The sequence below is a fragment of the Ochlerotatus camptorhynchus genome, unplaced genomic scaffold (assembly GCF_037179485.1).
Source record: "Ochlerotatus camptorhynchus isolate MF236.1 unplaced genomic scaffold, CSIRO-AGI_Acam_v1.1 ptg000598l, whole genome shotgun sequence".
Lineage (NCBI taxonomy): Eukaryota > Metazoa > Arthropoda > Insecta > Diptera > Culicidae > Ochlerotatus > Ochlerotatus camptorhynchus.
The window spans coordinates 127,357-146,361 of NW_027041078.1; the positions used below are offsets into that span (position 1 = coordinate 127,357).

Here is a 19,005-nt window from a genome sequence, read left to right on the forward strand (position 1 = left end):
ACATCAGCACTACCAGTTACTGTTATTTAACAAAAAAAAAACCTTGTCCTCTCTCATTCGTAGATTATAAAATTCCTATCGTAGAAATCAAGAAGAAACAACGTGTCTTCACTATATAAATGTTTTACTTGTTTATGCAAATTTCTCTCGCTTATCGTAAGCAAAAGACGCCAGTTTTTTTCAATAGGTTCAAACGTTGCATGTTTTTTTATAAACAATAGCTGCTTGTAACATTGTGTACGTTCCTAATTGCACTTTCGAACAGAATACTGCTCATAAAAGCATAGCTGTCCCATATGAATAGAAAATCGAGCAGAGATGGGACAGTAGTTATGCTTATATGGGCAGAAGTTATATGCACGTTTTTTTTTAATCTAACAATGTAGTTTTGTTTTATTTTTCCTGCAAGCTGTTTATGTATTCAGAGCGATAAATAATTATGCCATTGTTTCTGCTAACCGAGATTGAATGTATTCAGAATACCTCTACGTAGAAGTTGAATGGAGCAGTTCCATATAACTATGTAAGAATGCTTTTCCTCTCTGGGAGACACTCTTATAAATGTATAACTCTGTTTGAATAATCAACAGATAGGTAGTGTTCTTCGTCAACGGGCTCATAGTTTGCAATAATGGTTGAGACTTACATTGTAAATATCGATAACATATTGATTATGTAGGTTGTTCAGAGAGGAGTCACTTCCTACCATCCACGATTGAAACTATTATAAGAAATCTGTTATGCATGATTGGTAGATTCGTGTTAATTATTCTTACTGGTGGATCTCGATATATTTTTATATTACTTAGTATAGCTAATTATTGTCGCTCACTTCCCTAAGTCCCATTCATTCCAGCACAATAAAGTAGCACTGGTATCAATTTCGTTCGAGTCTAATACAAACTGGAATTTTTACCATTTCAGTTCCAGCTTACCAATCCAATGGCAATTAATCATATAATAATGATACAGAGGAAGTTCCTTAATTGTTAATTTTAAGTACGATCATTCATTTTGTTTGATTTTTTTTTTGTTCTTTTTGTTGTCGTTCGGGTGGGGTTTCACTTTTGGTTTAAATGGTTCTAGTGATCAAATATGTTCCGGTATTTGATATGTAGTTGCAACCCGAGCATTCAGAGGCAGCACCTCCCTTATTGGAACAGTCTTAATAAAACAAACAAAAACTGGAAGCAAAGAGTATTTAAACAACATTCGAATAACAAAATATCAACGTGGTTTATGCTATGCGAGCGTTCCTGATGTACTAAACTGTTTTGCTTTCCAAACAACAATTTTGGCAAGAGATTCTCTAATAAAGGTAAAGTGTGCTAGAGAGAACATTGGATTTTCAACGTAGGTACGTATATTCGACATGCACTTAGACGCAATCCCACGCTATTTATCCCTCAGTAGGGGGTGCTTTCACGCTCGGGTTTATTCAAACTAGGAATTGTTGTCTATATAAGGTGTGTATTCGGCGATGACCGTCTGACCCTCTGATTTTGTAATGTGTTCTGGGAAAGGAATAAACCGATTCTAAGAAGTAGATCAGGCAGTAGTAGCGAAATACTCCATCATTCAATCTAAAATGCCCTGAAAACAACCGATTACGATTCATTTATAGACTAATCAACAACTAGGCACAGGATATGTAATCTATAAAACATTGAAAATAGTTTAACTTGTCGTAAGAATAAATTATTAATAACTAGTGCGCATCTACTGTTGTGTCGATTTTGGGCACACGGACTAGAACGATGTTGACTGATCTTAATCGTGTTTGTTAAATATTGATGTCCTAAATGTCGGCCTAGCTGTCCCTAACATTGATCCCATACATAAATTGTAAAGGAAAAATATCCATTTGTATTGTCCAGATAACGCATTGTTCTAAGATAAATTGAAGAACAGGAGATTTTTATCGATGGGCCCAATCTTTAGATCCATAGGACAACATTAGAGCCATTTCCACTATATGGATTATTATTAGCTTTAACTATTTTTAAGTTTGAGGAGTAGCTCTGAAATCATATTGTTCTGACTAACAAATGTATTGTTATTGTGTTGTGTTGCGCCTTGCGCGTGTCGTGCATTAATGATATTAAAATATTTTCGATTCCATGGATCATAATGAATTGACAATAAGGAAACTATGGTAAAGTATTATCATTGACAGAAGTTATCGTCAGTGTCAGTAAATTCATCCAGTAGAAGTGAATAAAAAATCGCAGAGCTGGTCCGGGGCACAAACTGCATGTGATTTTTCCGAAGCATCAAATCGACACAACTCCCCAAAAATGTGTTCAAGCCAATTGACCAACAGTCAGCATCGTTCGACATCCCATGCCACCCCATTTGCCAAGAAAATTCAACACAACCAGCCTACCGCTGCGGTAGATCAGTATTAGGAGAACAGTATGGTAAAAACAGTCTTGAGTAAACGAAACTGAATCGGAATCGGTTTCACAAATGGGCGCATTTGTTCAGTACAGATTTGTTTTGCGGGCAGCGATTCTCGGTCGTCTGAAGTTGCGGTAACAATAAATAAATTTTTCAGAAGCGTGAATAAGTAACAGTATCCAGTGTGTTAGTATAGTAATTTAAGTAAAATATTTCAGAATTAAATAATTGTTTCAAAAATATTTGAAAAATAAGTCTTTGAAAGTATTTTTGCTAATAGAGTTTCAAACAAGTCATGCAATAAGTAAGACTTGTGTCGATAGAGAACGAAGTCAATTTGCAACCAGCGAATTTTTCTTGTTTGTGTGTAATTGACTGGGTTATGTCAGCATGCATACATAAACCCTCGTGGAACCACGCAAGCTACCAACCGGCCGATAATCGCTGCGAGTGTGACGTATCGAATATTCTATAAGTACGACGACAGCGGTGATCTCAGATCTTCTCACACCGGACATTTAAAACCTATCCTATTTTCTTGTGATGAACGGTAACTGTGAAGCGCAGAAGCAAGCCACAACGTACAGGATCCCGAAGAACAGATTCAGCTTAGCCGTTTGCCTGGGCACTCCGTGAAGGGTAGCTTCATTACGAAACTGTTTCTCAATTTTAAACGCCTGCGGAAGAGTGACCATAGGCAGCAGGAACGCACCGGAATACTTCACCCCCAGCACCACAAACATCACATACGGCGTGAACAATAGCAGTGCATACAGGATATAGGAGGCCGTTCTCCCTATCAGGATAGCCAGCGTGACGATTCCTACTTTCTTGTCGGATTCAGCATCACGAGTGTTATTACTGTGCAAAATGGCTTCCGTATTCAATGCCAGCGGAATAGCGTAGTAGATGGTCATCCATTCTACATGCCCGGTTTGGGCCATATAGGCGAATAAGACCGAAATCGGTCCAAAGATGATCAAAATTAACACATCACCAAGGGCAATGTATTTCAGTCCAATACCACCAGTGTACAAGAAACTGGAAGATAAACCACCAAAGTACACCAAAGCCAAATGTTCCAACTTTGCTGGCGATAGATAAACCAAGAAGATAAAGCCAAAGCAGCCAGCGCAGTAAAGCAGAGCTCCTAAGGTAACGACCTGCAATGGGATTAAATGCCATATATTGCACAACCGTATCATAAAGAGCACATCCATCCACAACATACCTCATCCTTACTCAGGATGTGATCCACCAGCGTTCGGTCGTCCGATTTGCGGTTGTCGATTCCCTTAACAAAGTCGAAGTACGTATTCACGACATTACCGGCGCAGTGTACCGTAACGACGGTGAAGATGGTAAAAAGAAACGTTAGAAAGTTGAACTCCTGGAAGCCAATCGTTCGGTAGGCGATCGCAGCTCCGAGTAGTGTCGGTACCAAACTGGCCGACAGGGACCAGGGCCTCAGCGCCGAGAGGTACGTTTTGATCTTCATCAGCGGTGCTGCAATGATGATGAAATGCACATACGCACCAATCGCAGGAGAAATTGCAACATTAATCAACTCTGAAATGTAAACAATTAAATTGCACGTAAATCTTACCCGCACCATTCCTTTTGCACTTGTCCTGCTGCTCATCGTTGGCCCTACTACCGTCGGCATTGGTGTAACTGCTATCCAACGAACTATTCTCCATTTCCAATCCTTTACAAAAATCTTATATGTAATCACTTTCGCTTTCTGTTTGAACAGCTTGTCGCCACCTCTCAAACTCAAAGTCCAATGCTGTCCCAATTTTGTAAATTCCAGCCCTTCGTCGCACTCGTCACCTCTTCGCTCTCGGACTTATCAGTCAGAAATCTGGCTTAGCTGATTGATACTTTTTGTCAGAGGAAAAACTGGTCCTGCAGCTTCTTTCTCCCAATATCGAAAGCCTCTGTGTTCTGAATTAGCATCAACGCATCAACTATTGGGCAAAGTTTAAGCACGTTCCTACGGTTCTACTTCCGCTTTGATGTCACTTTATTTTATCTGGTGCTGTTTCCACCTCCGGAATGATTGATAAACCGTCCCAGAAAGGTTCTTTCTCCGGCGGAATTTAAATATTTACGGCTTTTTCACAGACACCGAGTTCTTCTCGGATCTCTATCACTGTTTCTTGCGCTTGTCACGTCATCCAAAAACCGAGAAGCACAGCTGCTGTCATTTTTTGTACGATTTTTTTTTTATGATTGACATCAATCTCACTTTTTGCCGAGGGGTTCTCCGGTGTAGAAAATTATCTTAACGACGGTGTAAAATGGAAGGAGTACTAGAACTTGAAGAGATTATTTCCACATTGAGCATTCATAAGGGCCGATGTCACAAATGTAAACAATGGCTTCTTTTGTAAATATCTCGTAAATCTTGAGTCCTTTTTGCTTGGGTCGTTTGTAACATTTTTGTCAATTAGATAAACGAGATGTTTTGTTTTGGTGAACAAAAAAAGTGCTGCTATTAACCAATAACGTTGGTATATCACCCACCGACGAACCGACTGGAGCATTTCGTTTGTCCGCAATTGGGTTGTTTAACTTCGAAAAATATACCAATTTTTATACATCATCTAATAGATATTTTTATCGATTCCGTAGACATTAATCTCGATTTTTATATCAAAATTTAAATTTATGATCGTTGACAATAATTTATTCGTTGACCGCTCGCTCCCATACAAAGTCCCACCAAGGTTATGTGTTATTAAGTTTTGTGAGTTTTTGTATTAAAGTGTATTTAATTCATTATGAAACGTATTTTTCGTGAACAAAGTATTTTCATAGAGTTACCTCTAAGACTAGAAGGTTCCGAAGAAATGTGCTCAACTTTTTGGCTCAGCTCTGGTACCATAGAGGTAAAGGCCCAAGCGCAATGACGGCGGAAGTGGAACAGCAACGGCAGCGGAAAAGCCCGATCTGAGTAAGCCTACTTGTAGGATTGGAAACAAGTTAGATCCAAATCGACTTCGGTTAGGCATCTTGATGTCATTAGTGACAACTTTCAAACTTTCCGTTTCCGTTCCGCTTAACTTTAAGACTAGTAGGTCCCGAAGAAACGTGCTCAAATTTTTGGCTCAACTCTGGTACTATCTTCGGTCCCAAGCTAATCGATGCACCCCTCGAAACAAAGGAAAATCCTCGAACCCCTCATTTTATCTGTCAAACTTTCATAGCGAATCAAAACAAACGTAGTGTAGTACTAGAATTTATACTAGAATGTAGTTCGTTAATCGATTTGCTTGAGACCAATAGGCTAGTCAAGTGGTGAGCCAATTTAAAATCGTTAGTTTCGTATTGATTGTTGTTTTTAGTTTGCACTGCATGTAGATTAGCGGGGTCCAAAATAAAAAGTGCTCAGATCTGCTTAGATTAATACCGGTCAGATTACCGGAGGTCCACGGTATGTATTCTAGTACAGTTGTAAATTTTAATCATGTCGCGGTGCAAAGCATACGGTGTAATTCGGTCATACCCCTACTGACACTGTAGCATGTTTTTGTTTATGTTTACTTTAAGCCCGACGGCCGACGGCGGCGAGTTCTCGCAACGGGCATGCTGCTTGATTACTACGCACAATTTGATTCCTTTAACATGTGTTCAACAGTTTCGTAACTTTATAATATTTTCAAAACGATGGATAGTGATAATAACAACTCACAAATCGTGTGCCGTTTCTGCCTGCAGTACAGCCACCATATGATGCCTCTGGAAACAGTCTACAACAGGGAGAAATCGTTTCTGGAGAAAGTCTACCAATGTGCCCAGATAAATGTAAGGAAGATTGCTTTTAATCAATCGGAATCGTTAATCACAAGACTTTTCCCCCTTCAAAGATAATAGATCTGGACGAGCTGCGTACGTGGGTATGTGAAGGCTGTTTAGAAAACATTGGTAAGTTCTACAACTTCCGGAACATGCTGCAACAAAATTTGACGGACTTTAACGAGCGGTTTCGGGCGGAACAAAAGGAACATCAGCACGCGGCCGAATGGAACGATAACCAACAGCTGGAGGTGGTTTATAGTGATTTCAGCGACTGCGACGATTGCTACGAAGTTCCACCGACAGATTCCGAGTACGACACGGAGGGCGATGCCGGGTTGCGCGATAGGAAACCTGTTGATTATGCGATGACAGGAGCATGCGAGGCAGCGGAAATTGAGGCCGAATTTGCGGAAATAGTTACGGACGAGTGCGTGGGACCTTTGGTGAACTTTGAAATTCCGTCTAACAGCAGTAAGCACGTAGGAGAACAGATGAAGCAATCACATTGTGCATATTCTAGAAGAAGGAGATGAATTTATTGTTCGATTGTTGAATTATTGTGGTAACTAGAAATTGTTTGTTGTTTTCTTTCTCTTGGAATTGCAACTCGTTAGAATTATGTTTACGAAAATCTATTATACTTCATTATACATATAATGTAATAAATCACGAATGCCGCTGGATTTTACTTTTGTTCTCCTCCTATTGCGATTTTCGATTTGAAAACACGTACCGAGTTATCCGAGCCTCCCGAGAGGATGAATTTCGGATTTGACCAATCGCAGGCGAGTACCTTATCTTCGTGACCGATCAGCTCGAAGATGGGAGCCTTAGGACTGCGGTAATCCCACAACTTGACATGATTATCGTACGCACCCGAAACAAACAGGTACTCGTTGGTGGTGCTCCAGCATACCGATTGAACCCACTGGGTGTGACCGAAATAGGTGTTCTTCACGATGGTACCCTCTGTAAAAAAAAATGAAATTAGAAACGGAGTGGATACGCTAGTCTTTTCTATCGACTTACGGTTTGATTTAGGATCGTACAGTCTCAAGTTCTTGTCTGGGGAAGCGGCGATGATCAATCCATTTAAATGGGAATAGCTCAAATCGAAGAATGATTTGTGTCCGCAGATTTCCGATTTCACTCCACCCAGTGCCAAGTCCCATATTTTGATAGTGTGATCCCACGAAGATGTTACTAGTGTGTTGTCGTCAATCCACTGTACACCCGAAACGCATTCGCGATGTCCGGCGAGGGTAAGAATCGGCGTCCTTGCATTCCCCTGGTCCAATTTCTGTCTCTTACTGGTAGAAGGCTGCGCTTCGCCTTCGCCTTCTAGGTCCGTCGACCACAGCTTCAACATTGTGTCCCAACTTCCGGTGGCCATTCGAGTTTTGCTCCGGTTCACCGCAATACAATCCACTCCTCGTTCGTGTCCCTTGCAAACGTGTACACATTCTACCGAATTGGCCGCCACATTCCATTCCCACATCATCACCGTTTGATCCTGCGATGCACTGGCGAATACACCCTTCTCTTCATCCAAAGATATCCATGTCACACCTTTTACCGGTGCAATGTGGCCCGGAATGGTGAGCTTATGCTTTCCCTTCGCGGTCCAGATATTCACCGTATTGTCGTAACAACCGGTCAGGATCCAGTTACCCTTGGCTTCGACAGCTGAAACCCAGTCGTCATGAAGCAGACAGTCCTGCGGCTCCGGTGCCGGGTATCGTTCCACATATTCCAGTTCAACGGTGTCTTCAAACGATATATCCCTCTCCTTCAAGTGCTGTCCCAGTGGAATTTTGACAAACTCTCCATTCAGCAAGAAATCGAATTCCACCTTGCCAGCTTCGGAATTTCCGGAATCCTTCAGCAACGTATTGATCAATACGTTCAGCTCTTTGTTGCTCACATTGGCACGGATCGAGTACGGAACATCCGGAACGGCAAATCTGAAGAAGAAGGTAAACAACACGCTTAACCTCTCAGCGAATAGAACTCACTGAGGGGAGGGGCGAAGATACTCACTGTTTCTGCTTGGTGTAGAGGTGCAACTGCAGCTGTCCTTCGGACTTTCCTGTGATTTTTAGCGACATACTTGACGTTGAGCACTATCGGTGCCTACCGTGAACAATGTTGAGCTGGTTTTAGATAAATTTGTGTGAACTTTACGCGTTAAACAATACAAAAACTCCCGATGAAACACTGCACTCCGCGCTTTGACCACGCTGTGAAAATCGATCTTTGTTTTGACAGTTTGTCGGTCGGCGGAGCATTTACGAGAGGGTGTGTGTGCGTGTGTGAACTCCGGGAAACATTTCACTGGTTGTTTGATAATGCTGAAATATTTCCAGCGATCTGCGCATTCCTTTCCCTCGGAACAACATTTTTTGTTACCACTCGCTTGTTTGACGTTTACGGAATTTTTCTTATTACGTCTTTGAATCTCGGCAGTAAAACAAGTGGAACAAATTATTCATCCTGCGAAAAGTAACGAAAACATGTAAATTTGCACCTGAAAGCGGCAGAAAAGTAGTGTCCCCGTCTCAATCTTCAGCGGAAGATTGTAAATTGCACCGCCCAAGATGTTGCAGTTCCTGAAAAAGTCTGGTAAGTGTTTCACCAATGCCAAATCGTGATCGTCATCATCATCATCTTATAAAGAGTATGAAAAAGGGGGTCTAGTTCCGCTCCTCCTCCTCAGCTCCACCGAACAAGTGGCATTTCTCCTGTCCCAACCTCCCTCACCTGTTCCAGTAGTCATGTTTTTGTTATTTTATCCAATCATCACATCAACGAAAACGATCCAATTCGATGCTGACGATGGTGGTGGTCGTAGTGCAATGGGAGAAAATGATCAAACTTTCTAATTTCCTTCTCTCTTCTCAGCTGTGCGGAAAAAATCCGGCAGCAGTTTGGCGCAGGAGGAAAATGTAAACAACAAATCATCATCGACGACGGCCGATGATGTCATTGGTAGTGCAAATGGCTGTGGACCGGTAAGCGATGAGGAAGCATTGCTAGAAGCAGAATGCTACTGGTTGGAAAGGTGGAAAAATTTGCCGGAGGTGAGGTCTCGGTTGTCCCGGCAATTGTTGGACATTCTGGCCGAGCAGAGCTGTATATGCTACTTTGTACAGTTTTTGGAAACGAAGAATGCCCTTCCGTTCGTCAAGTTCTGGTTGGACGTGGAGAGTTTTAAGGCAGCTGCAGTGGAAAGCGCAAGATTGGAAGGACGGAATGGGATTTGTAAAACGGGTGCACATCAGGGTTTGCAGAGGAGTGTTTCCTCGGATGGGTACGATAGTTTGTCTTATTTGAGTGTGGATTGCGATTCGATTTCTACCTTTTCGGATAATGCTTTCGATGATGGAGGAACGACAACGGATGACGGAGATCCGGGTTGTCGAACGTCGCGAAGCTGCACTCCGGTGCCTGGCCCTCCTTTGGAAGTCGTTATAGAAGAAGAGAAGAAGCCAGATCATCCACTGGAAGACGACCGGAAGCAGATGATGGATGCCTGTGATCTGACAATGCGTCAATCGCTGACTGACGACGAAAAGACACAGATTTGCGAATCGAACAAGCTGAAGGAACAGCCAGCACTAACCAGGGAGAACGGATTCAACTCACTGGTCAACTCGGACGCCGTTCGAATATATAGGAAGTATTTGGTCAGCAATTCACTGTGCCACATAGAAGTGCCTGCGACGATTCTGTCCAATATTTCGTTGGCACTTTGCGGGGGAAGCTGCAGCGAACGTATCTTCGACGATGTACAACAGTATTTGCTGGAAGTGATGGAGAAAAATTACCTGAATGCATTTTTGGAAAGCAGCTTCTACTGTAAATATACCTTCGAGGTAAGTCTCCCATAGGTATTATTCAAGCAAAAGCATTTCCTCCATTGACCCGTTTCAGGTGCTGTCAAGTGATAGCCTCAACCTCAAGGACATACTCTGCAGCGAGATGGCTCTGTTCTACTTCATGGAATACCTGGAACAGAAAGAAAAACGACACATTCTGGAGTTTTGCGTATCGGCTAGCCACTTTCGCAAGAGCGCCGAAAATAGCCAAGCTCAAGCTGACGCCGTGGTGCTGTATGAAAAGTATTTCTCGTTACAAGCGACCTGTCCACTGAACGTTAGTGATAAAATTCGATTTCTTGTCGAAGAGGGAATCTGCTCGCCGGACACGAGTTCCATCAAAAACTGTTTCGAGTTGCCTTCGAGAATAATTGAACGGTTCCTGGAGAGGCGGTACTTTCAAGGCTTCTTGAAATCACAACTCTACACACAATACCTATCAGAGCTACTGGGTAAGATCAAAACCACCCCAGCCGGAGAATCCACCGCAAGTAGTTTGGGAATTCTGGCGGGACGAAAGCAAATCTTTTTCGCCGACCGCAACCGAGCGAACAATCAACGACGTGGCCATCGGAAAACGTTCTCGGACGTGACGAGTGAAAGCACCGGTAGGGCAAACCACTTCATTTCCTCTCAAAACACGCTGCTGGCGATGTCCGATACGAGCTTTCATCGCAAGCGAACGAATACGGTTGGGGCCGCCACCGGCAGCGACATAATGCAAATCGATTCACGTCAACTGTACAATCCGGACTTGCTGTGGAGAAGAAATTCGGTAGCTGGGCTGACGTTCGGCCGAGTGGATGCCCTGGGGCGGTACGAGCGAGATTTCGACATCGTTGAACCCCCGCAGGATGACGACCGCTGGAGCAAGAATCGACTGAAGAAGGCGATGCGAAAGTTGGTAAATTTACAGGAGGACAAAGCGCAGGAGGAACTGGCTTGGCAGGTGGCGGAGATGATTGTAAAGGACATCACTAGTGTCACGATGAGCGGCAGCGAGGGAAGCCAAACGTGATTGTGGAGCAGGCTCTCTTTCTTTTTTTGTCCAATTTGCGAGTATTTCGAATCGTACGTATTTTAGTCCCTACCTTTACCCACACATATGTACTAGTTGTATCGTTTGTATTGAAATTTGTTTTAGAACGAGTCTGTTTTGTTTTTTCAAAGATCTATATAGTATAAGTATAAGTTCTTTCTTGATTTTTTGAAGATTTTATCTCTTTGTTTTCTCTCTAAGATGGTTTTCATATTATATTAATTTATCATTCGAGCTAACGTACAATTAAAAGATAAAAGACAATTTATGGAACTTTTCGAGAGGAACCGGTAGGATTGATTAAACAAACAACCGTCCCCATCCTCTTAAACTCACTCTCTCTCTCTACTTATAACCCTTATATAGAAAACACATCTGAAACTTTATGGTGCTTGATAACATTCGGAAACAGAAATGATTAGACTATAGTTGGTAGTTCATACTCTGCTTCATCATTGAGCAAGAATAACCCTTTATATAGGTACCTATGTATGTTTTTGTTCTTGTCCGCAAACCAATAATAAGTTTCGTAAGTTATCGAACTTTTTTTTTTAATCCTAAAATCAAAACGAAATAGAATGGAATATGAATGAGCTAAATTGAGTTGAAAAATGCGTGCCAATCTGCGGGTGATTTTCGTACTGATTTATATGGAAAGAGCATGAACAAAGTCATCCGGATTTTATTTCGGGAGTGCAAAATTTCTAGTGAAAACGGAAGAATTAGGAAATGGTACAGCAAAAGGTGGTCACACCGAGGTGTTACTAATTAATGTAGACTGGCAGAGGAGGAATGTTCGCCTGAACGAAATCAAATGTAATATTATTTTTTTGCGTAAATTACCATTATGGTAATGATGAGTTTAGAATCTAAATAAAAAGTACTCGAATATCAAGGTTGGAGTTTTGCTATTGATCCGAGTTTGAAGAATTAACTACTAGGTACTAGAAATACTCAGGGGAAGAGATGAGCGGATAGAACTTTTTGAGCTAAATGAGCTGTTAAAATCGGAGCCAATCGATCATTCTTAAGGGTCACCCACCTTAGATCCGTTTGCGTTGCGTTGACTTAAATTTGACAGTTAGACAATAGATTTAGTTGTCACTTTGCCGCAACGTGACAGATCCGGATCTAATGATCTAATGTAGTGAAGGGGCCTCACTAGAAAATATTCGGTAGAATTCAAATTCTGACAAGATCAAATTTTGGAATATTGTAATCGAATATAAACTACAGTGCCTTTATTTTTGGCGTGGTTTTCAAATTCAACTTGTTTTTGGAGTAAAAATAATATCCCTACTCTGTTGATTAGTTGATGTTTGCTAGTTAACGGATTGTGCTAAACAATGCACTCACGTACATCGAATCGAAACTAAAAGTCATGTTAAACGCTACCTCGTGGCAAGGGTTGCAAGATATTTAAGATATATAAAGCAATTTGGGTTTTATAAGAATTCTGTATAAGATTATGCACGAGTACGGATTTCCGGATAAACTGACGCGATTGCTCAAGGCGACGATTGATCGAGTTATGTGCGTTGTTCGAGTATCGGGGACACTCTCGAGTCCCTTTGAATCTAGAATGAACTTTCGTGTCTGCTATTCAACATCGCGTTAGAAGGTGTGATCAGAAGAGCTGGGATAGACACGAGTGGCACGATCTTCAGGAAGTCCATCCAACTTCTTGGCTTCGCCGATGACATTGACATCATGGCACGGGACTTTGAGACGATGGCGGAAACGCACATCAGACTGAAGGCTGAAGCAAGGCGGATTGGACTTTCCATCAACGCATCAAAGACAAAATACATGAGAGGAAGAGGTTCTAGGGAAGACAATGTTAGCCTCCCACCCCGAGTTCAGATTGACGGTGATGAAATCGAGGTGGTCGATGAGTTCGTGTATGATACCAGCAGAGTAATTCAAAGACGCATTATGACAGAGAATCGTGCTTACTTTGGACTCAGGATGACGCTCCGGTCGATTAAAATTCGCCGCCGCACGAAGTTGACTGTGATTAGACCGGTGGTCGTCTACGGCCACGAGACCTGGACTATGATCGTGGAGGACCAACGCGCCCTTGGTGTTTTCGAACGGAAGGTGTTGCGTAGGTAAGCGACCCATTTGATGAAAATGAGAAAAGTAGCTATTCCCTTTCAAATGGATGATATCAGTTGCTTAGTAATTTAACGAAGGTATGGATCATTCTCATTTGATGCTATAGATGATTCAATTGAGTGTAACCTACACATAAACGGAGCTCAACCCGATACTAACCTGACTTCTACCAAACCCCAATCCGATGTTATCCCGACATAAACCCAAAATTGACCCGACAACAACACGACATTGGGTCGACATAGACCTTAAATTAGCCGTACATTGATCAGACATCGGGTCGACTTGTTTGTTCGGGACCATTTTGCTAAGTTTCTTTCATACTCCACTGTCGTATATCAAATGATAGTGAGTGACTCAATTGGGTTCTTTAATTTTGAAAAATATATCTGTTTTATATATCCCTCCTTATTCTGCGAGTCACGTGACTCTCTCTCACCGGTGAGGTGACTCTCCATGCAAATCAAATGGAGAGTCACCTCACACGAGGTGACTATTGTCACCTCACCGGTGAGAGAGAGTCACGTGACTCGCAGAATAGGGGGATCATCTGAAAGAGCTACGTTTTCTGAGCACAACGATATTTTTTTCGAATCCACACACTTTCATCTCGGTTTTTAAATCAAGATTTAAAGCAAAATAATAACTTCACTGTTTGACACTAACCTGACAAACTGACAGCTCGCTCCCATACAAAGTGACACCGAGGGGCGCTAATAAGGTGATTTTTGCAATTGTAATCATACTTATTTAAAATAGTTCCAGTGTACCAAAATGGATGAAATTTTGGGTTTGGGTTCAATTTTTAATGCAGATTACGAATATGCATTTAACTTAATAACCTTAAATAACCCAATTGACAGTGACAATGAGATTCGAATGAGAAAGGGGCTCTTCAAATTATGGTCATGTGAGAATTCGTTTACACAAAATTGATTGAATGGTTGGATTGGTTCATCTTCAATCGAATGATATGAAAATTTACAGCACTGGTGGATACGTATGTTGATGAAATACAGAAAAGTTCGTAATCAAGGGCCTATCTTTCTCTTTTGTTAATATCCCTGCGCGTTTTCTATTTTTTTTCTGTGCTAGCGGCTGTATTGGAAAATTGTAGAAACATTAGTTCACTGAACTGTGGCAATTTAAAGACAATATCGATGACGAAAATCAATCATCACAGCTGAATGCGAGATATGTACATCACGCACGCCAATCACGCTTTATTTCCGGAATGCAAATATTTTTATGATGGGATCTAAAACAAATGTTTCATGTGCAAGGGTTCCTGGATAAATTCTCGGAAGGCCCTCAACCAACAGCGGAACATGGAAAAGTAAAGACAGTGCATACGCTGCTGTGGTGACAAAAACTACAAGGAAACAGAGTAAGTGATAGAGAAAATCGAGAAACAGTAAAAACAGGTAAAAAGTTCAGCACTTAATTCACTCATCAGTTGGCGCTCGTGCTACATTCATTTTGAATTGTTTGCCCTAACTTCACATCGTGACTAGATAGAAGTCTCCCGTTTTGGGCAAAGCTGTTCAGATAGACTAGACCTATTCTATGGTGAACAGTTTAGCTCAGATTTTAATCACCAGTTCACTTTGTTTCGAGTTTTTCTATTTCACTTGACATTTTGCCTACACCACGAAAGGCTGACTGCAAGCAGCGAGCAGCGAGCAGCGGCCCACATAAGCAGCAATTAATCAAAGAAGCCGCACCGCTACTGATCGGATTCAGTAGCTCTTCGTGAGTCGCTGTGGGCCAAGTGCGTCACCCTCGTTCCAAACAACATACAGATAGTCAGCATCATCTGTGTTGAACACCCTAATAGCTCAGCATTACTCAACCATCACGACAAAACTGTCCTTTTCAGGACCATCATAAATTATTGTTGCCAATTTGAAGTGAAAACTTGAATTTCACGAAGAAATCCGAAGTGGTTATCACAATAGGGGGAATCTTTTCCTTATTGGCATTAAGCCGGAAAAGTTTATTCGATTTTTTCTGGATGATGGATTATTCTCATCATCCGTCAGCATATCAAATTGATTGTTCAAATAAATTTCATCAGAAGGGGGATCAAGAGATTGCCCTTTTCTTCTGCGTCTAGGCAACATGGCGGCAGAACAAAGTTTCACCAAATCGATTTCCAAGCAGATTACTATAAGAATCCGAAGGTTCGAAGAGCAATTTTTCAAATCGATATCCAAGCAGGATAACCTCGGGAAGGGTCCAAACCAAACAAGGATCGAAGAGGAATAAGAGTCAAACAAGGTAGAAATTTTACATGCAATATTTAGCACTGTTGTAGCTTTGTTAACAGTAACACCTCCTTCAGCAAAAAGCAAATAGATCCACACGGCAAGAGAGCACGATGCGGACTTGAATTCTTATGTGATTTGAGATGCCGCATGACGGGTTTTGGTCCAACTCAGAAACTGGTCATTTCCTCTGGGGTACATGGAATATGTCCGGAGCATGAATAAATCAATTCTGAAAGGGATATCCTTTTCACAATTTGCCAAGGGCGGCGCAAACCCTCGCTACGATGTAGATAAACTTTAGTGCTGAAAAATAATGTTCATTCAATGGAGTTTCTTTCTGAATTGCCTTACTTCGATTACCATTTCAGGGAGCAATATTTGGAAGAAGACATTTTATTCAAACGGTTATACAAGTAGTTTGTGAGTTTGTGGTACCTATTTCTAGTTTATGGTTCTATCATTTAAAAAAAAAACATATTCTTCTACTCTACCGAAATATGAGCGTTAAGTTAGCTATGACTATGACACGAATCTTTAATACTGAATTGTTCGCACAATGGGATTTCGTAGTTTTCGCCTATTTTTCTCCCGATAGCTACCATCAAATGACTTCAATCACCGAAAAGAACGCCTACGCGCAAACTTACGTCTAATATCTATAGTTATAAATCACGATTCAGAGAATCATGTCAGCATAAGTTGAAACGTTTCACCCAGAAAGCAGTGAGATGCGTGTTTCTAGAGATTAGAGATTCCTATGCACATATTCTTATCGTATGTTGTAAGTATTGATAAATTATGACAATATACGAGAATACTGACCAATTAGAACGAGTGGCGACTATCGCTTAGTCGAATGCAGCTTTGCGGGCAAACTGCGTCAGGGAGGAAATCTCACTGGGATTGGAATCGGAGGGTAGATTGCTGAATTCGATCTCTTCGCTGATGATGTTTTCTGGAATTGTTGGATTAGTTGGATAGATTTTAAGTGAAAGCGATACGTTTTTGAAAATCGGACTCACCGGTTGTTTCATTTGCCGGCCACTTCTTGTGACTCGGAGCATACAGGACGATAAGGGCAAAGATGTAGATGTTCCACATTCCATAGACACCGGTGAAGAAGGCCGAAGTGAACTCAAGATCGATATTCTCGTCCCACTTCCAGCGACCTTCGGAAACTTGACCGATGACAAAACCAATCACAGTGAGAGCTGCACACAGCAGGGTGGCCAACATCAGAAACTGGAAGCGATAGATTATTCCTTCGTAGTGCAACCGACGCGCGGATGACATCGATGGCAGTGATGTCCGTTTGATGTTGATGTTGCAGAATACTTTCCAGACCATATAGCACAGGAAGAGGAAATAGAGTCCCGCTGAGATTCCGGCCAGAATTATGAATCCGAGCTGTAACGGAAAAAGGATATGATTCTCTATTCAAAGCAAGAGTTGTGGTTCGTAGCTTACAGCAAAGGTGGAGCCGATCTTCGATACCCAAATCGAGTAGAATGGGTTCTTTAGCTGTACTCCACGTTCGCATATGTCGAACAGAAACAACGATACACAGCCAACCGCCACAGCGCTGAGATGTTTCCAGTATGTTTTGAGAGAAGATTTCTCGCCAGTTTCTTGTATAAGCATGTGCTCCCCAGCAAACACAAGCCAAAATGATAACAGGCAAGCGTAGAATATTCCCTGTCGAATGTCGCTCAGCAGTAACATGAAGGGCATATCAAATACCAGCGTAAGGTACTCCAGTGGAAGATTCAGGAATGTGAGAGCACTTCCAAGCGCAAGAAGCATGTACTCCAGTAGGGCTGGTTTGCGTTGAAGCAAATGAACGCGCTGCCAGAACCAGGCCATTATGATGACTATGAATGGAAGGAAGACAGTCTTCAGAGATACCCAGACCTTTGTAAATCCACCGTTTTGATAGATAACCGAAAGATGTACATCTTGTATGTGACCAATTTCAAGATTCATTTTCAAGTCACTATCGACCGGCAGTCGAACATTCAGCAGGTAGTAGTCATGATGCAGAGAGCCCAGTTCGAACAATGGAATTGCATTGCAATTGTATAGATACTCGTCTGTTACGTTGTCGGCTGCACAGTCCAGGTCACGCTTCTCAATGGAAGAAGCCAGATATTTCCAATCCTGATCCGGGTCGCCTTTGTTTCGGTAGGCTAAACGGGCATCGATGGTCATCTTGGAGTGTGGTTTCAGGAGAATATTCTTATCGTAGGCGATGTCCGTCTGCAGCACGCCGATCAAATTCTGCTGCCAACGTGAATAGTCCAGCTGACGACCCTCCCTCGGCAGGGGCATTTGGAACACGAAAACAATTTGGTTAGCCATTTTCAGGTCGTGGTTCTCAATGTCCAGATGATCCAAGCTTTGGCAGTGCTCCTCTCCACGTGAGTACAACCAAATCGAGGTATCATTATGGGAACCGGGTACATCCTTGCAGATTGTTCCTAGAACTGTTTGAACATTAGCCGGTACTGGGGCTGAAATTTGAAAATAGACGGTCATTAGTCGTCATTTTAATGAACAATCTTATTCAATTTGGAGCTAATAATTATTGAAATTCTATAAACATAATTATCTACACTTGATACAAAACAGAATTTAGTTCCAGGCCGTCTGGCATGGCAAATGCAACCCGGTATCCAACAAGTAGACATACACCCACACCAAAATGCACATAAATATAGCAATAAAGTAAACAAAGGCAAAGCGCCGAGACGCCATTTTTCGACGTCTGCTCAATGTCGAAATATTATTTTTCCACTTTGATGCTGAATTTTATTTACTGACTAAAACTATGCCATTACGTTAATAAAATCTCATTAATTTCATTCGTTTAGCCTAATGAATATTTATTCAATTTGAGATGAATCACATTGCCTTACCAACGAGACCACCCAACAGGAAGCATAGAAATTGCAGAAACAGCAGACAGGAAACAAGAATACTCAGCTTCCTGCCACTGAGATTCTCCAGAATCGTCCCGGACATGGCAAATTCCGTCGGCCAGTCTCACTTTGCGACACTTTTGCACTGATTCTTCAATAAATTTAACAGATTTTCAGTGGAAAAAGCTCCTAACACTTTGCAGCGGCTTTCCTTTGTGAGCCTGTTTCGTGCATTTAGCGTTGCGACCGTAACTGGAATAAGCAGAGGATTGCCGTTTCGGCTTCTTTGCACCCACCACAAATACGCAGACGGATTCGTTTGATGTTGCGACGCGGATACCGCTATCAGTCTGTTCAGTTTGTTTCGTGTAGAATGATTACTGTTTGGAAGAATAGGAATGAAACTAGGGTTGTGTTAGTGCTGCATTTGCAGGTTGAATTTGAAATGTTTCCGAAATCAATCTTCTGTTTTACCCTTTTGTTCGCCTTATTTTTATAATACAAAATAAACAGGTGAATCCGGATTTTATTTAAATAATGTGCCTGTAGGTTATTATTTAACGTAGATTTTCTGAATC

The 19,005-nt window shown here is 41.7% G+C and overlaps 5 protein-coding genes across 5 annotated transcripts; 2 read left to right on the plus strand and 3 right to left on the minus strand.

Moving 5' to 3' along the window:
* Nucleotides 1-188: 188 nt before the first annotated feature.
* Nucleotides 189-4,574, minus strand: heix (UbiA prenyltransferase domain-containing heix). Its single transcript, XM_065237185.1, has 3 exons — nt 4,007-4,574; nt 3,632-3,906; nt 189-3,563 (listed from the first exon to the last, which is right to left on the minus strand). The coding sequence occupies exons 1-3, from the start codon at nt 4,098-4,100 to the stop codon at nt 2,931-2,933; spliced, it is 1,002 nt and encodes a 333-aa protein (XP_065093257.1). The 5' UTR covers nt 4,101-4,574; the 3' UTR covers nt 189-2,930.
* Nucleotides 4,575-5,977: 1,403 nt separating this feature from the next.
* Nucleotides 5,978-6,892, plus strand: LOC135713957 (uncharacterized). The gene is made up of 2 exons (XM_065237182.1): nt 5,978-6,210; nt 6,273-6,892. Exons 1-2 carry the CDS (start codon nt 6,073-6,075, stop codon nt 6,735-6,737), a joined length of 603 nt encoding a protein of 200 aa, XP_065093254.1. The 5' UTR covers nt 5,978-6,072; the 3' UTR covers nt 6,738-6,892.
* On the minus strand, nt 6,821-8,446 carry LOC135713956 (ribosome biogenesis protein WDR12 homolog). The gene is made up of 3 exons (XM_065237181.1): nt 8,245-8,446; nt 7,234-8,168; nt 6,821-7,173 (listed from the first exon to the last, which is right to left on the minus strand). Exons 1-3 carry the CDS (start codon nt 8,310-8,312, stop codon nt 6,890-6,892), a joined length of 1,287 nt encoding a protein of 428 aa, XP_065093253.1. The 5' UTR covers nt 8,313-8,446; the 3' UTR covers nt 6,821-6,889.
* A 199-nt stretch (nt 8,447-8,645) lies between these two features.
* Nucleotides 8,646-11,934, plus strand: pkaap (A-kinase anchoring protein pkaap). The gene is made up of 3 exons (XM_065237236.1): nt 8,646-8,826; nt 9,106-10,079; nt 10,138-11,934. Exons 1-3 carry the CDS (start codon nt 8,802-8,804, stop codon nt 11,098-11,100), a joined length of 1,962 nt encoding a protein of 653 aa, XP_065093308.1. The 5' UTR covers nt 8,646-8,801; the 3' UTR covers nt 11,101-11,934.
* Nucleotides 11,935-16,355: 4,421 nt separating this feature from the next.
* Nucleotides 16,356-18,770, minus strand: wls (Wnt ligand secretion mediator). Its single transcript, XM_065237206.1, has 4 exons — nt 18,425-18,770; nt 16,977-18,019; nt 16,532-16,916; nt 16,356-16,464 (listed from the first exon to the last, which is right to left on the minus strand). Exons 1-4 carry the CDS (start codon nt 18,528-18,530, stop codon nt 16,358-16,360), a joined length of 1,641 nt encoding a protein of 546 aa, XP_065093278.1. The 5' UTR covers nt 18,531-18,770; the 3' UTR covers nt 16,356-16,357.
* Between the last annotated feature and the right edge of the window lie 235 nt (nt 18,771-19,005).

Coding starts and splice junctions, on each gene's coding strand:
- pkaap (XM_065237236.1), top strand. CDS start 8,802: ATGTTGCAGTTCCTGAAAAAGTCTG. Junction 8,827..9,105: donor GCAGTTCCTGAAAAAGTCTG/GTAAGTGTTTCA, acceptor CTCTCTTCTCAG/CTGTGCGGAAAAAATCCGGC. Junction 10,080..10,137: donor ACTGTAAATATACCTTCGAG/GTAAGTCTCCCA, acceptor GACCCGTTTCAG/GTGCTGTCAAGTGATAGCCT.
- wls (XM_065237206.1), bottom strand. CDS start 18,530: ATGTCCGGGACGATTCTGGAGAATCTCAGTGGCAGGAAGCTGAGTATT. Junction 16,917..16,976: donor AGATCGGCTCCACCTTTGCT/GTAAGCTACGAA, acceptor TTTCCGTTACAG/CTCGGATTCATAATTCTGGC. Junction 16,465..16,531: donor GCCGGCAAATGAAACAACCG/GTGAGTCCGATT, acceptor CAACAATTCCAG/AAAACATCATCAGCGAAGAG.
- LOC135713956 (XM_065237181.1), bottom strand. CDS start 8,312: ATGTCGCTAAAAATCACAGGAAAGTCCGAAGGACAGCTGCAGTTGCAC. Junction 8,169..8,244: donor CTCTACACCAAGCAGAAACA/GTGAGTATCTTC, acceptor CTTCTTCTTCAG/ATTTGCCGTTCCGGATGTTC. Junction 7,174..7,233: donor GTACGATCCTAAATCAAACC/GTAAGTCGATAG, acceptor TTTTTTTTACAG/AGGGTACCATCGTGAAGAAC.
- LOC135713957 (XM_065237182.1), top strand. CDS start 6,073: ATGGATAGTGATAATAACAACTCACAAATCGTGTGCCGTTTCTGCCTG. Junction 6,211..6,272: donor ACCAATGTGCCCAGATAAAT/GTAAGGAAGATT, acceptor CCCCCTTCAAAG/ATAATAGATCTGGACGAGCT.
- heix (XM_065237185.1), bottom strand. CDS start 4,100: ATGGAGAATAGTTCGTTGGATAGCAGTTACACCAATGCCGACGGTAGT. Junction 3,907..4,006: donor GTGCAAAAGGAATGGTGCGG/GTAAGATTTACG, acceptor TCATCATTGCAG/CACCGCTGATGAAGATCAAA. Junction 3,564..3,631: donor ACATCCTGAGTAAGGATGAG/GTATGTTGTGGA, acceptor ATCCCATTGCAG/GTCGTTACCTTAGGAGCTCT.